This window comes from Micromesistius poutassou (assembly GCF_964030765.1).
Source record: "Micromesistius poutassou genome assembly, chromosome: 19".
Classification (NCBI taxonomy): Eukaryota; Metazoa; Chordata; class Actinopteri; order Gadiformes; family Gadidae; genus Micromesistius; species Micromesistius poutassou.
In genome coordinates, this window is record NC_140289.1 from 8,397,897 (window position 1) to 8,413,648 (window position 15,752).

The 15,752-nt window shown below is 43.0% G+C and overlaps 1 protein-coding gene and 1 long non-coding RNA gene across 2 annotated transcripts; one reads left to right on the top strand and one right to left on the bottom strand.

Moving 5' to 3' along the window:
- The first annotated feature begins 626 nt into the window (after positions 1-626).
- epm2a (EPM2A glucan phosphatase, laforin) lies at positions 627-7,784 on the top strand. Its single transcript, XM_084483605.1, has 4 exons — positions 627-1,017; positions 1,437-1,611; positions 3,908-4,152; positions 5,375-7,784. Exons 1-4 carry the CDS (start codon positions 771-773, stop codon positions 5,650-5,652), a joined length of 945 nt encoding a protein of 314 aa, XP_084339731.1. The 5' UTR covers positions 627-770; the 3' UTR covers positions 5,653-7,784.
- Positions 7,785-9,519: 1,735 nt separating this feature from the next.
- LOC311364156 lies at positions 9,520-11,592 on the bottom strand. Its single transcript, XR_014639133.1, has 3 exons — positions 11,128-11,592; positions 10,887-11,010; positions 9,520-10,770 (listed from the first exon to the last, which is right to left on the bottom strand). It is a non-coding gene; the product is annotated as an uncharacterized lncRNA (long non-coding RNA).
- Between the last annotated feature and the right edge of the window lie 4,160 nt (positions 11,593-15,752).

The window sequence follows — 15,752 nt, forward strand, 5'->3', positions numbered from 1 at the left end:
CCGTCGCCGCCCGGTGCAGCAGTGTGCACTGCCCAGTTTTTAGAACGTCTCAGCCCGTCTCGTCGCAAGGAGTCGCAAGGAGTTGCGAGTTGCAAGCAGTTGCGTCGCGAATCTTTGGTCTGAACTGGGCTTTAGGGAAATATGGTTGCGTGATCAGCTGAATGGATTATTTGCATTATTTGTCTGTGGTTCTAATAATGATTGTGTGTGCGTCCTTTTCCCTCTCTGCTAGGATTTGAATGTGTTGTGTGATACTAGGGATGCTAAGTCACTGTCCATGGTTCTAATAATTAATAATTGTGCAGCTGTAGGCCTAGGCCCTATGGGGAGCGGATGCATGTTCATCGTGCACAGGGGATGGCGGGGAGCCCAGCGCAAGACTTGCACCGGGGCCTAGTGCAACTAAGCTACGCCACTGCATAAACTCATAAGTATTCAACATTGGATGAGTTTCGATATAGAGTTAATATAATGTTTGTCATTCGAAATAGGGGGGTGAACTGGCAGTAAAATTATAGTATAGTCTATAAGGGCAATAACTATTTAAATCCGCCCTGTAGTATGTCCTAGTGCAGCTACTGTAGGATGTGTGATGATGTAGGTCGGTGGACGGAGCAGACATACAGTCTACAAATATATGGTCTATGCCTATTACAGTCGAAATGGTGGACATCTCGAATGAGTTTTAAACGAAAGATCAAACTGAAAGTCGTTCAGGCTGCAAATCAGCTGGTCGAGGACTTTAAAGGCGTATTTTATGCTACATCGAAATGTTATTCAGATTTGGAGTTATTCTCACTCCGGACTGCTCGGATGTCGAAGTATTTGTATCAGGTTCTCGGTCCGAAATGGGAAGTTGGGATCCAAACAAAGCTATTCAAATGAAAGCGACGCAAGTGGTTCTGTCAAAGCACGAACCTTGTCTCTGGATCGGCGAAGTGCAGCTGTCACAACCGTACACAGAAAGTGCCTGGTTCAAATTCATCAAACGCCTTCGAGGCAGTTACATCTGGGAAGGTATAGCCTAAATAAAACGTTTGCTTAGTGCATTATTTGGCTATTGAGGCCAAAATATGAAACATCAAGCATTGGTGCATTTAATAAAAAATAAAGTGGTTGTTTTTGTATTGTGTCCATAAATCCACACGATGTCAGTAGAGACACGCTGTCGCTCATTATTTTTCCCCTTCGACTTTTTGATGAGTTGTAAATTGGATGTAGTGTAAACCATACTAATGATATAGACAGCTTATATTTGCACATTAGCTGTATCTCTCTTTTTGATCCAATCTACCAATATATTTCACTGGATATTTCCCTAAAATAATCATTCACATTGCAAGTTTATCATGTTTGCTCAGGTTATAAGCCAATATTGACATTATACAGTTTTCAATATGCATTAGTTATTTTTTATTTTATTTTTTATTTTAAAGGCACCGGCCCCCACCATGACAGATGCTGTGTGTATGATGGAACGAACGTGGTCAACGGAGTGTACTGCCACCCCCTCGGCCACTGGATTGAAGAGACGGGCCACACGGACGAGATGAAGCACACCACCAGCTTCTACTTCGGCGTAGCTGACGAGAAGGCGATGCATTTCTCCAGGTAATACACAGACAAAAGCACCACAACACGGATATGGAGCCACTAGTAGGCTTCAATTATGACAATGACACGCACCTCGTTTATGTGATCATAGATAAACCACTGTGCAGGGGTCAAGTTGAGTAGTAGCCTACTTCTTTCTTTTTTAAACAATGTAAGACCACGGGGGGACAAAGAAGCTTAAAAGGTAATTAAAGCAGACCGAGGGTTAGAAATGATTCAACCTCATTACTGAATCTTCATAAAGGGGTGTTGCGTTACCCCACAATGTGCTGGCCTGTGAGTTGCAGACACTCCAAACTTCCTCTACCACTGTGATGAAATAAGAGGCTAATTACCAGCCCTTGTTTCAGCAGCATTTGTGCAGTGAAACCCACTTTGGCACTGAATGAAATCCTGCTGGAAAATAAATGAGGTCCCTCCAGGCCAGAGGGCCGCGAGAGGGGATGGCTCCGTGACTAGGACACCGGGTTTATGGATCTTTCCGGTTTCTGTATTTTTATCCTTAAAAAAGGCCTAAACCGTCTGCACAAACTATAGAAATCAAATCCAAACCTTGCAGGGCAAATGCCGTGTTCACAAAATGAATGTGTTTAGTTTTTTCGGCCATCCAAATCTCCAGATTCCATAGAGGATATATCAATCATTTTGAAAGATACAATTACTTTTAATTAATAGTAACTCCTTTGATGAGCTTGTCCTCTTTTCCCCCTCTTCACAATAATGCATTGAAAGCATTTGGGCAGATGATCTAAGTGCCTTTGTAAGTTACAGTTTTCAGTTGGAATGGCTGTATTTGACCTGTTTATGTTTACCATACAAAGTGTCCTAGATCTTTGGGGCCTTTTGGTCAGATACGCATTACGAATCCTGTCGCGGTATCAGCTGGGAAACCGGATGGCTTCCCCTGCAGTCATATGAGAGAGAGAGAGAGAGAGAGAGAGAGAGAGAGAGAGAGAGAGAGAGAGAGAGAGAGAGAGCGAGAGCGAGCTGATGTCTCTTTAATTTGTGTCTGAAACCCTTAACCAGCTTTGTCAAGGAACTGCGTTGAAGCAGGGGATGAGTCAGCCGACCCACCGCCTCTATTAATAGCTATTTAAATGAGGGTCCCCAGACGGACAGGTGTGGCCCTTAAGCGTCATACACACTAACCTCGTAATTTGTTTTGAAAAACACTTCTAATTCCCTGCACTGCTGCCTGCTTGCTCATGCTCAAGTGAAGTTAAGTTAAGGATTACATGGAGATCCCCCCAAAGACGCTCTTGCTAATCTTCATTAAGCTGTTATTTGTGTGTTTGTGTGTGTGTGTGTGTATGTAAGGGGAGGGAGATCTTTAATTGTGTAATGTGAACAAGCGTGATTAAGCAGGTGGATGTAAGTAAGTAATAAAATAAATATAATCACATTGATTGAGTTTTTGGATTGTGTCTGCAGTGACCAGCCCATTAAAATATCATTGCACACCAGAGATACTTAACAACATAAGACACATAAAGAGAGAGAAAGACACACAGTGGATGGGATCAGACTATTACCTTTAACTAATTCAGCAGGTAATTTTGTCCGTAGTCCGTCTGAGAGATGGCCTCGGAAAAATAACAAAACAATAACAAACAAATGTCCTGGGGGGGGGGGGGGGGGGAAGAGAGAGACAGAGAGAGAGAGCTCCCACCAGGTGGTTAGCAGCTTCTGTCTGTCAGACGTTTTCCCCCTGGTCCATCCTCTGTCCCACACTCACTTTGCACCCTGTTCTCTTTCTTGAGATGTGAGACCGGTTGCAGCAGGATCCCTAGCTGCAGCAGGATCATTCATTGCTTGTAACCCCATTTTTACCTATTATTACCCCCCGTGGAAACTTTTCACTTCATCAAATGTTTGTTGAGGGAATCGTGTTATATCGGACGAAGCCTCCCTAAAGTTGTGAAATGTATCTAGCCTGTAGATCAATGGGCTGCCTGTCCACTTCTTTTGGCTGTTGTGGTTCAACCCTGTACAGTGACTGACTTTTACTATTTATGTCATTTAGGGGATGCTTTTATCCAAAGTGACTGTTGCTTTTATCCAAAGTAACAGTCTTTTTTTCCCGATAATGTCATTAAGGAGCAGGTTAGACTGCCAAAAATAAGGGTTCGAACCTACACCCTTTGGCCGTGGAATCAAAACACTTACCACTACACGTCTCCCTAGAAGCTTATGGAAATTACCTGAAAAAAATACCAGTATAATACAAAAATAAAAAAATACACAAATACGACCTCTCTTCATAAACATCGGTTGACACGATCTTTGCCGATAGGGTTCTTCCACGCGTGTGGCTAGGCAGCTGCCCCCGCCAGGTGGAACATGTGACCCTCAAGCTGAAGCACGAGCTGGGCATTACCGCGGTGATGAACTTCCAGACAGAGACGGACGTGGCCACCAACTGCCAGGGCTGCAGTCTCAACTCTGAGGACCCGGTCACCACGGAGACCATGATGCAACTGTACAGGGACTGTGGCCTGGCATACGTATGGATGCCCACGCCAGACATGAGCACTGAGGGTGAGGAGGATTATGGGATACCGTTAGCCAACCATGATTACCATCATCAGGACTATTAGTGCTAACCCCGGGAAATACAAGATGATGCATTAAAATCAAACAATAGTGCAACACGCCATTTGTTAAAGTAGGGGAAGTTCTGTTTGGAGTAATGATGCCTTGACGTCTTTAGTTTTTCAAACAATTTCAGCTGTAGAATAATAGCACACATTTGTATACCAGCATAGACTTTTAATGTGTAAATAACACACAAGAATACAACTTCTCCATTTTTAGTATTCAAATTTTAGTATTTTGTTATTTTGCTACCTAAACAGAAAATAAGGCATCCTTCTTAACTAGAAGGCCGAATGAGACAGCGAGTGAGTTACCAATTAAATGTTAAAAATAGAAAAACTTTGACATGCCTCATTTGCAGTCCTGTCTGTCAAAGCAGGAACAGCAAGGCTCTAGTGTCAACTGTTCCCCAGTCAATTAGTGGCAGTACTTTTTCACAAAATCAATTGAAGACCCAGTGAAATCGAAAGAAACTTTTACCCCATTTCAGCGTATTTGCCTAATTGTCATATCACTCACCCAGACATTTTTACATCCAAATCCAAATCATATCCACAGCTCGACAAATATAGATCAATTCCACGTTAGCAGGCCTGGTAACGACGAATAACATGCAGAATAATAGCATGTTTCAACCCTCATTTGACAGCTGCAATGGGCTTTGACACAGATGCACTCAGAATCCAAGCCAGATACCTAATTTCAGAAATGTAAAACAATGACTAATGTCACAGAAATTGTCCAAGTCAAAGTTGGCCATTTTTTAACGATAGAATAATTAACCCACTCCCATGTCAAAAGGCACTCTCAACTATCTCTGCCCGAGACTCAGCACTCTTCACTCGTGTCCCGGATAAATCAATGGAGCCATGGAGACTACCTCTGTAAACTCAGGGACCGTAGTCACCGTCAAAGCACCTCCAACATTTCACGTTGCCGTTAGCGCAATCTAACCTGGAAAAATCGGTCTCTGTTTGGTTTTGTTCAGCTGTGACTTTTATTGCAGTCTGTAGTTAGAAGTGTAGAAGAAGTTTAGAAGAAGTATTCTGACTCCCTTTCCAACACAGAAATGCTACTGTCCCACAGGACGAGCCAACAGTGATTTGCTTCTACACATGGGCAGACTTCCACCATACGGGTAAATAACGATACGTCCTCACCGTAGGTCGGATCCGGATGCTCCCCCAGGCCGTCTACCTGCTCCACGGGCTCCTGGAGAACGGCCACACCGTCTACGTCCACTGTAACGCCGGGGTGGGCCGCTCCACGGCGGCCGTGTGCGGCCTGCTCATGTACGTCCTGGGCTGGAGCGCGCGGAGGGCGCAGTATTTTGTGGCGTCCCGGAGGCCGGCGGTCTACTTCGACGAGGAGGCCCTGGTGCGAGCCCAGGAAGACTTCATCCAAAAGTTTGGACACCTGCGGTCGTCCATCTCTTTCCCCTAGTCTTAGTCTTAGTTTTGCTAAAGGGGTTGGGGGGTCTTTGTGGCTGTGATAGGGGCGGACGTACAGATAGGCTTTTTCTGTGTGTGGTTGTGTGTGTGTGTGTGTGTGTGTGTGTCCTAAAATTAATGAATAGGTGAGAGACAAACACCCCACCGTGGGAATGATGTGTAGGGTTAGCCCTGCTTCTGGCTGGGTCGTCTACACAGAGGTTAACCCGTCAGCGGTGCTGCACAGGTAATTATTAGGTAACCTAATAATCATAGACTGCTACAATCTTGTTGTGTTTTTACTGGCGCTCGTTTTGAATAAGTGACTCTTTGGATGAGATTGTTAATCTTTGGAAAGTAATTAAAAGTATCCCCCTCACATGAACTGGAGCTAGGCTACTAAAACCCTGCAGGTCATTGGAGGTGGCTAACGGAAAGCAAATGCTAACCAAGTTAATTCGCCTTAAGGACGCACAATGAGGAATTTGGATAACAATCTTAACATAGATCTATTAGACCTAATTTACAGAGATGCAGTCGTACAACCGACACAGGTATTGCTTATAATACTAATCACGGGTCTGTATACGTATGTGCACAGACTCATGTACCAGGGCACGGGTAGTAGACCACAGTGAAGATAACACACACTGACCATTGCTTGTGCCCATAAATGATACCTTCCTACCCAATGTGAATGTGGTAGGCTACACCGGTGTTTGCCCTGCTCTGACAGCTCTGTGAAAATGTTCCATGGTCAATGTGTTATCTTATATTATGTCATATTATACAGAGCTGCCAACTCTCACTGTTTCACCGTGTGACACACGCTTTTGCCTGTTTACACACGCACACGCCACACATCCAATTTCTCACGGCAAAAAAAAAAAGCAGAGACACGTTCGTTCCTTTCCAAATTCCCCGACGGTAGTGAGACAGCGGGAGAAACTACCTCGAGACCCCCCCCCCCCCCCGTCAACAACTCCACCAGCCTGTAATCCCGTACAGCCCCCCCCCCGTCAACAATCCCGATCGCCAGCAACATAGACATTATAAAGAGTAGACATCTTGGACCGGTCATACTCCGAGTTGCGTAGCAGCAGAAGACACAAAATGCCAGAGCACTGCAGCATATTACTGCTCAAATCGGCGGACCATCGCAAACAGGGCCTGGGGGATTACTTTTCAGGAGGAGACATGGTTTGGCATCGACAACCAGACTTGTCAATGCCAAACCAGACTTGTTCCCCCCCCCCCCCCCGTCAACAATCCCGATCACCCTCAATCCAACACTCCTCCCCAAAACCCAGAAATTGGCAGCCCTGTTATATACAAGTAAACGTAGCAGACACATAGTTAGTGTTATGAGCGACACCTGTGCACCCTTGCGCTACGATGACACCGCTGTTAAACGGTCTATTAACCCTGTGGTGGCGTGTGACTATTAGCAACAACAAAACTCCAGCAACTAAGGGACTGAACCCAAGAGTCAGTTGAGGACACTGACGGTAGATGTTTGTATAAAGCCGCTGTTTACAGAGAGATATTTTTGTTTCAGCCATGTTTGTATTGTAAACCGGTGAATAAAGTATGCTTCTGAGTGGACCGATGCACCAGAATCCAAATGAGAGACACTGGTTCTATTTGTCCAATTCGATATCGGGCAAGGTTAATAGAATTGTTGTGCCAGTTTGTTTCTGATATGAATTCAAGATAGGATTGAGCGATATCAGTCAAGGGGAGAACTGTTATTCATTTCCTTCTGTGCTTTGGGCTGTTTTTCCTAAAAAGGGGTTAATCCCTTATAGTTATGTCTTTCTGAGCCGGTTCATCAAGGAATGTGATGGAGGAATGATCAAGCATAATTCAGTGCAAATAGAAAAACACAATTTCTTCCCAAACAACAATAAAATCCTACAACGCAACATGGAGCCTTGCCTATTCTTTTTTAAATTATAAATGGGATATTGGGCTAGCAGACACAGAAAATACAAAATAAAGTGGAACTCCCGCCCGCCTTCCTCCAGCCTGATAGCATTTCATGTTTATTTATTTATCACCTCTGACACTGTTCAAACCTTTCCTTTGTGGGACCCATTTTATTTTAAGCATAACGCACAAATAATGTCAAACTGTCATACATGATACAGGGCTGCCAACTTTTGGGTTTTTGCTGGTGTGAGATTCTGTAGAATCTTGTAATGCATACCTTATAGCAGGGTCCACGGGTGTAAATGTTGTCGATCAGGATTGTTGACGGGGGGGGGGGGGTGGTGGACGGACGGACGTGTGTTTTTGTTTAGTTTTTCCGTGAGAAAGTGGATGTGTGGCATGTGCGCGTATGTAAGCAGGCAAAAACGTGTGTCACACGGTGAAACCATGAGAGTTGGCAACCCTGATGATATTCCACCTGGCCCCCCCTCTTGGTTTTGTAGCTTTCATAAATAGATGCTTTCTTTATCCTGTGTCTTGAGATTATTGGTGAAAGCAGGCCTCTGTTGTTCATGTGAACGTCTGTGTGTCTGTCTACATGCATACAGCACAGCACAAAGCACGGTATTTGTTGACTTCCAATGTAGACAGTATCAAGCAATATTACATCACATTTGAAAAGTTTGGTTCATTCATGGTTCCCAGGATACCACTTTGTGACCACCCCTCTGCAACCAGCGAGCCATCCTACTTGTATATCGTTTTGTCCGTGCTGCGCTTCATACTGACACAATTACTCAGCCGCTGTTCAGAGATATTCTATTCGACCGCATTGCCTGTTTTCCCTCAATAGTTCCAGAAATGTTTTGGTGAGAATAATGCATGAAGTGGAAGTTACCAGCCCTTTCCCCCATACTACATTGTCACAGATGTGGTATTTCACCAGCAAATCTTCCTTGTTCAGTATTAATGGGTTCGGAGGAGTTTTTATATACCGTGTAAATAATAATGTAGATAGTAAATACTTTAAGATAATGAACTTTTTTTTAAAGACTTCTATTTGGAGAAAATTAAGTTTAATTTTGCCTGTTAGGCTCTGTTTAAAATTACTTGGTTGTGGGCGGCTGTGCCGTCTAACTGTGCACATATTATGATTATGATTAAATTTGGGCTTCTTTACCGTTGTCTGCTATGAATAATACATTCCTCTGTTGTACATTCCTCTCCTCTAAACCCTCCTTTCATCTCTTCTGGAGTTCTGCAATTTCAAACCAATTCAGAATGATATACATTGAGGCTTGCATGTGATTTTTTTATTTTGCTTCCTCAAACAAGTTAGGTGTCTTGGGGCTACCTATGAGAAAATGTTATGTTCGGCAGTGGGTCGTGGAATTTCTATTATATTCAATGTAGAGATGAAATTGAGGCATTTGAAATCACTTTCCAGTCATTTTAATTGGGCTCATTCGGCAGTCTCTAGTCTGCACTGGAGAGCTCATTCATCATGGATTAAGGACCCCTTTGACCTCTGCAGGCAATTCCTGGAGTTTCATCATTGCAGGCACCGAGTTCTCTCACATGAAGTGGATAGAGTTGCAGACAATGTAAAAGTCTGCTGTCCCTCACAGAGCCAAGAGCCACTAGTGAAGTGAAACTTCATTAAATGGCTTTGAATCACATCTTGTATCTTTGGAATTTCTCACCCCACCTTGTTTGGTTTAGATTCTGTTCTGATCGTCTCATGGTTCTCATGTCAGTGTTTTACCGGCCATTTCTATAGATATTAACGCTTGAGAATCATGACTGAGGCCTGTGAAAATTGCAGATTTAAGAAGGTAAAGTATAGCCCACCCGAAGCTGTTGTCTGAGAATGATGGCAACGACAAGTGACAAGGTGAAGAGTTACGATGGAAGGAATACAAGACATCTGGAGGAGAGGTTTAATTAACTTGATGGATCATTAACAACCTCCCTTGACACAGTCAACGACAACGGCTCTCTGACGTTGAAAAGGTGTTGAAGCGTCAACACTGAAGTGTGTCCCGTTTTCTTGTCGAGGATATAAATTCCTATAAATAATGAATTTGAGACAACAAACATCGCTAGAATTGAACATAAGTAGCCACTCTGTTTAGTCAAAGAAAAAAAGAATAAACAACATAATGTCATGTTCTGTTTCTACTTCATGCAATGACCCTAAGGGACGTCCTTCAATTTTAATTGTACATTCAAAGGCATTTGCACAAAGACCCTGTTGATTTATGCAGCCTTGACATTTTCTATTCAGACAATTGTGTGAATACTTTAAGGCGGTGTGTGTCAAGCACTTACAGACAGTGGTGCGTGGTACTTTTGAGAAACCATTTTTTTAAATGGCTCAATTTCTCAGAACTGCACATTGCTTTCATGACAACAAGTACATTACTCAGTCTCTTTACAAATGTTTCTGTAGAGACTATATTTGTACAGGCTACACACAGTATAGGACACAGATACATTCTTCCATCTTAAAAAAAAGAAAGAGCAGTTGCTCAGTGGTTAGCCCTGCTATTTCAGAGCAAGAAGCTTATGGGTATGAGGCCACCCATGGATAGAAGTTCTGTGTTTGAGTTTTTTGTACTCTGCGTGTTCAAGTGGGTCTCCTGCAGGTGCTCTGGTCACCTCGTACCAGAGACATGAAGGTAATACTCCTGCTCTGCCCATCAGCAAGGCACTATTAACTGGCATAGTCTCTCGGGCACTCCAATGTCTGTCACTGCTCATAGCAAGATAGGATGGGTTAAATGCAGAGGACTAATTTCCCCAAATGGATTATTAAAAAAATCTTCCATAGGTGACTTTCTGTTCAAGTCTGTTGTGTAAATCCTTGTGGCAATGACCATCTAAATTATACGGTTTTATTGAGGAAGTTTGGTAGTCGATGTATGGATTTCAACTATCTTTCCATGCAATTTGTAAATTAAAAATACTATTGCAGTCACATTAATAGTTTAAAAATTAACTCACAAGGACCTTGGAGCTGATGTCATGGAAGGCCCAGAAACAACAGGATTGTAAGAAGAATCTTGCAGCTCAGGGAACTCTATAGAACTCTCCTCCTCCTCCTCCTTGACAACAATACGCGGTTTCCTGGCTGGTCTCATAGCCTTGGCTGATGTTGAGGTCAGATAAGGGCCTATCCTTGGTATAGTTTGGGTACCTTTATAATAAACAGTAAAAAGTAGTGAAATTAATCATTTCAGTTGCATTTTATTATACATTATAATGTATCATAATAATGAGGTTTTATGATCAAAAGTAGGCAAGTCTACACACCTATACTTCTGAAATGAGGCCGTAGTGTTCTCTGGGACAGCTGAGTGCCTGTTGATCTACCTACGACGGGGTCAGTCTGGCAGGCAACACGCCTGGATGCAGGCAGCTGTGAGGGAGCGCTCGTCTAAATGGTGGTGAAATACAATGTTAGGCATCAATGTGTCGATGATGTGATACAAAACCGATAACTATAAAAGGGGCCATGAACGATTTTTCCCTCCATTATTATAGGCCTACTTACAGATAGTTTATGTTCAGGTGGACATCGTAGGTCTACAGTAGGAATAGCTCCAGGTAGAAGCAGTAACTTTGATGCGAATCCTGCGTTGTACTGGGCCCCGTTTGCGAAACAACTTGACTCGAAGTGCTGGCAACAAACCAACATGTATGGGCTGAACGTATCGGGAACATTATAGTTAAAAATAAATTCCAACCAATTTCTCCTTGTTGATTGGTCTTTCGGGAGATTGTACAGCGATCTCTGCTTTTCCAAGCAACCTGGGACCGCACAGCGGACGTGCCTCTGCTTCGTCCCAGACATCCAGGAATCGCTTCAACGCGCCGCACAAAGTAGGACCGTCGCTAGTGACTCGGATCATTTAATACGAGGAGCTAGGCTGACCAGAACCATGGTTCAAAATCAAATTAGTAGTGACTACACTTTACGACGGGACTGGACTACAGAGAGCTGTATGATGAGTGAGACACCCAGCAGGTTTCAGATTTCTTCTTCTTCTATATTTTTTAATGCCGAGTGGCAGAGCGTTTTATTACCGCATTGCCGCCCCCATCCGGAGTGGAGGGTGGATCCTATAAACAGGAGGTGTGATGCATCAACACATGTTTGTCTGCTGCGCTTCCGCAGTGTTTTATACGGTTTGGAATTGTGTATATATGTCAATAGAGCCCTATTTCACAGTGTCATCATCGGAATCTGTGAAAGGGGTCCAGTCCCAATTTATTTCCACATATGTTGTATTTAGAATATTTAATGTAAGTCTTATAAAGCCTATACCTTGGGTCCAACTTCAATAACCATGTATTGTATACAAGGTGACCTACCACCCCTAATAGCTGGTAAATGATCTGGTCCACTGAGCACATGATTGATATTTCTTTCTAAACTGAGAAGTGGTCGGAAGGTTATTTTCCTAATCATAGTTTTCAATTCATGAATACTGTAGCCCTTGTAAATCTAGTTGTCAGATCCTTGGCATCATTAGTTTCTGTGCTCTTGAATCTCTTGACTGATTTTCAGACTGGAAGGAAATCAGGCCTCTCCTTTATTTTGTGTTCAAGATTTCAGAGTTCAAGTTTCCACTGTCTATAATATACCCCAAATGTAGTCCTTATGCATTATGTGAGGGTAGGAAAGTTGGATTTGTACAATAGCACACAAGAACATAGAAGAACACATTAATGCACACAAGAACATAGCTATTATCTTCTCTGTAAGGACATATGCCGAGGTGCACAGACACCAGACACAGTAAGTACTGTGTCTGGGTAATGTATTTATCGGATGATGCATTGTGTATGAAAGGTAATAGGCACAGGAGTGGCGTGTCTGTGCCTTCGGCAGTCGCTAGTTAGCATCGGCTCAATCAAGAGCAATCTCACTGACAGCCATATGCAACACCCCACGACGGGGGGGAATCCTGCTGCTGATAAGGGGTGGTTCATTTCACAATGCCTGGGCCACATGACCTGTCAGTGAGCATCAACGCCAAATATGATTGTTTGGCTGTTTCCGCTGTTAAAAAGGTTGTTTTCTAGCCCTGCTTGCTTGCTGAAAGCCACCAAAGGTTGGCATCTGCCTCTGAGATGCCACCAATGTAGCAGCTGCAGGACATCCCCTTAATTGTCAAGTCAGTATGTTTCAGTGGTTTATATAATTGCCTCATGGTTTCTCGATGGTATCTCTCGATGATCATATCTTATCTATGAGCCGGGGAAACCGATTGATTAATTCATTGATTGATAGCTCGTATTCACTATTTGAACACACAGCAATTTATTTTTGGATGTTTGCAATACATTTATTGCATTGTTGGTATCCAATCAAATCTGTAAAAGGTCAGCCTTAATGTGGGAAGATGGGAGTCTCAGTGTTTGAATACAACTCGTGTGGCGGTTCACTACTGGCATCCTTCACTCTTATCTTGTTCCATTGCAACATGAAGTGTTGGTTTTATTAAAGTCACTTTCATCAATACACTCTGTCATGAGTGTTGAAACTGAAACCTCTCGTGTGGTTTCTAAAATGTTTCTAAAATGTTACATCTGGTGCAGACCTCCATGAAATAAAAGGCTGTGGACGAGCCCTGACCCACACTGAGATGAAATGTCTCTCTTTGTTGTTTTTGGTATTGTGGTGTAAAATTTGTTTGGTTAGTAACTGATACTAAATATATTAAGTAAGCATCAATCCATCTGTTGCCACTTAATCATTCAATGGCCGCCATTGGCGTGTTTTATGTTTTAAGCATGAAACATCAAAAATTATGTTTGAACCACAATGCTAACAATTATTCCACCCATGGCCGTTCCATTCATCAAACAAAGTTAAGGGTTGGGGTTGGGTTATTTATTTCCGCAGTCATACTTACTTAGCCGCTGCATTCATTCTCTCTATCACCTTTGCTGAATGGCATACGTGAGCAGAATGCTATTGGGATGCCAGAAGGGCATCAATATATAGGCCTACAGGAACAATGTACCTTTGAAAACACAGTGAATTAATGACTTAATTTTTGGCTTAAAAAACACAGAGTCATTAATTCCCATTAATCGCCACGGTGATGCGGGACCCACTGTGATACTGCCATATTAGAGCTCAGGAAGGGGAATGTACTCATGCTAATGAAGTACACTGTGTCACGCTGTTCTCGGGGGGGAACATCTTTAAGTTTGAATGAAATACAGTAAAAACAAAAACCTGCACCGCCGCTGTGCCCCAATCACACTAAAAATTCCCGGTGATTAGAAGGTTGGATTAAACACCGGGGGAGATATCTATAAGATATAAACATGAACTACAGCGATTGTTCGCTTCCGTCTGTGTTTAAGAAATAGTACGGCAAACATTTTGTCGGTTGCTGTGGTTTTTGATCCACATTAATATCCATTCCCCGCCCCGCCTCTCCCTCTGGGGGCCGTTATTCTAAATCATTAAACTGTGATTGGTTCTCGCCATCGTCCAAACAGTTGCTCCCCTCGTACGACCCTACGGGCAGAGAGAGAGAGAGAGAGGGACACGTTTGACAGCTTTATCCAAATGCATCGCTCATGTCTCCCTGTTCTCTAAATCACGTCTTACGTTTTAATTCTCATGCTTTACTCCTAGTTTATTAGATCTTATCCCAACTATTCATCATGGTGCCACTCTGGGGAGACAGCAATGGAGGCCCACCCCCACTGAGAGTTAATCTCTGATACAACCTGTGTGTGTGTGTGCGTGTGCGTGTGCGTGTGTGTGTGTGCGAGAGCGAGAGAGATACGTTTGTTTGGGATTATCATTATTCATGATGTTTTTCTATGAATACAAAAAAATATATCAAGCACGACAAAACTGAATCAGTGGTAAATGGAACAATCAAGTATAGGACCAGTTCTTATCAGACGGTTCAGTCACTAATTATATAGATTTAGAGGAGCAGATATCAGTGAAGTGGACCTGCCTCATCATTTCTCTTTCTGGTGGCGGTAAATGCTAAAGCTAATAGCTCCGATAAGGTGGTGCTCACGAGTTCAGTGGGTACAAAATGATTCATGATGAATGATTAATGTGGCACTGTGGGGAAGTGGGTGCAGCGTCTGAGGGCCATCACGGCTAACCACACCGGCTCTTTGTAGAGCTATCCTTTATTGTTCTCAGTGCAGATTAGTACTCACTGACCCTCAGTGTCTTTTCATTTTTCACACACATACCCATCTTTCAAGTCCCTGAAACAACGGCACCTTTAGTCTCAAGGTGTCTCTATGGGTCTTTGTCTGTATACTATCTGTATACTACCTTGAGTAGAACCACGTCTCTACTTGAGGAAAGCATCGGCCATCGACCGGTTAAACTACTTTTATAACTTTTTAGATAAAGCTCCTCCCGGTGTGTTTTTTTGAAGAGATAGAGATAGATAGAGGATAATCTGGGATCCAGCCACCCTGTTATGTTATAGCAGAACTTCTGGGTGGAGATAGCACAGAGCCTCAGGCCAGAAACAAGAAATTGCAAGGGGCGGAGTCATGCCTAGTTTCCTGTTTCATTACGGAGATATTCTACCGAAGACAACTCATTAGCGTGAGTGCATGAAGTCCACAGTGTTTACACCCAGGACAGCGTTTCCCATCCTTGGGGTCGCCTATTATGCACATGGGGCCATAAGAGCTTACTGATATATAAGCAATAGATATTTGATGATACATTTCTCTTTAAAAAATGGTAATAGATATTTGATGAAACATTTCTCTTAAAAAAATGGTTTAAAGGTCTCATAACGGTTTCTGTTGGTATGAACAGACTGCCTAATGATTTGTAGAGCCACGGGCAAACTACTAATGTCTTAAGTCTGGGGTGCGATGTGCATACGTTCAACGGGACATTGACTTTATAGGCAGATGTGGATTGAGTTAAAAATGGAGATCACAGACCAAATAAGGTTTGGGAACCAATGTGCAAGGGCATCAAGAAGTCATGGAACATCTAGCCTGGGTCTTCTTCTCTCTGCGTGAAGTTTATGCTCTGCATTGAAATCGTATACGACATATTAGAAGAGCTAACCATATACAGTAATTGCTAACTAAACACTTTTGGAAAAGAGAGACCCCGCTTTCCCCTATCTCTCCAACAAATGACATTCAATTGAAACT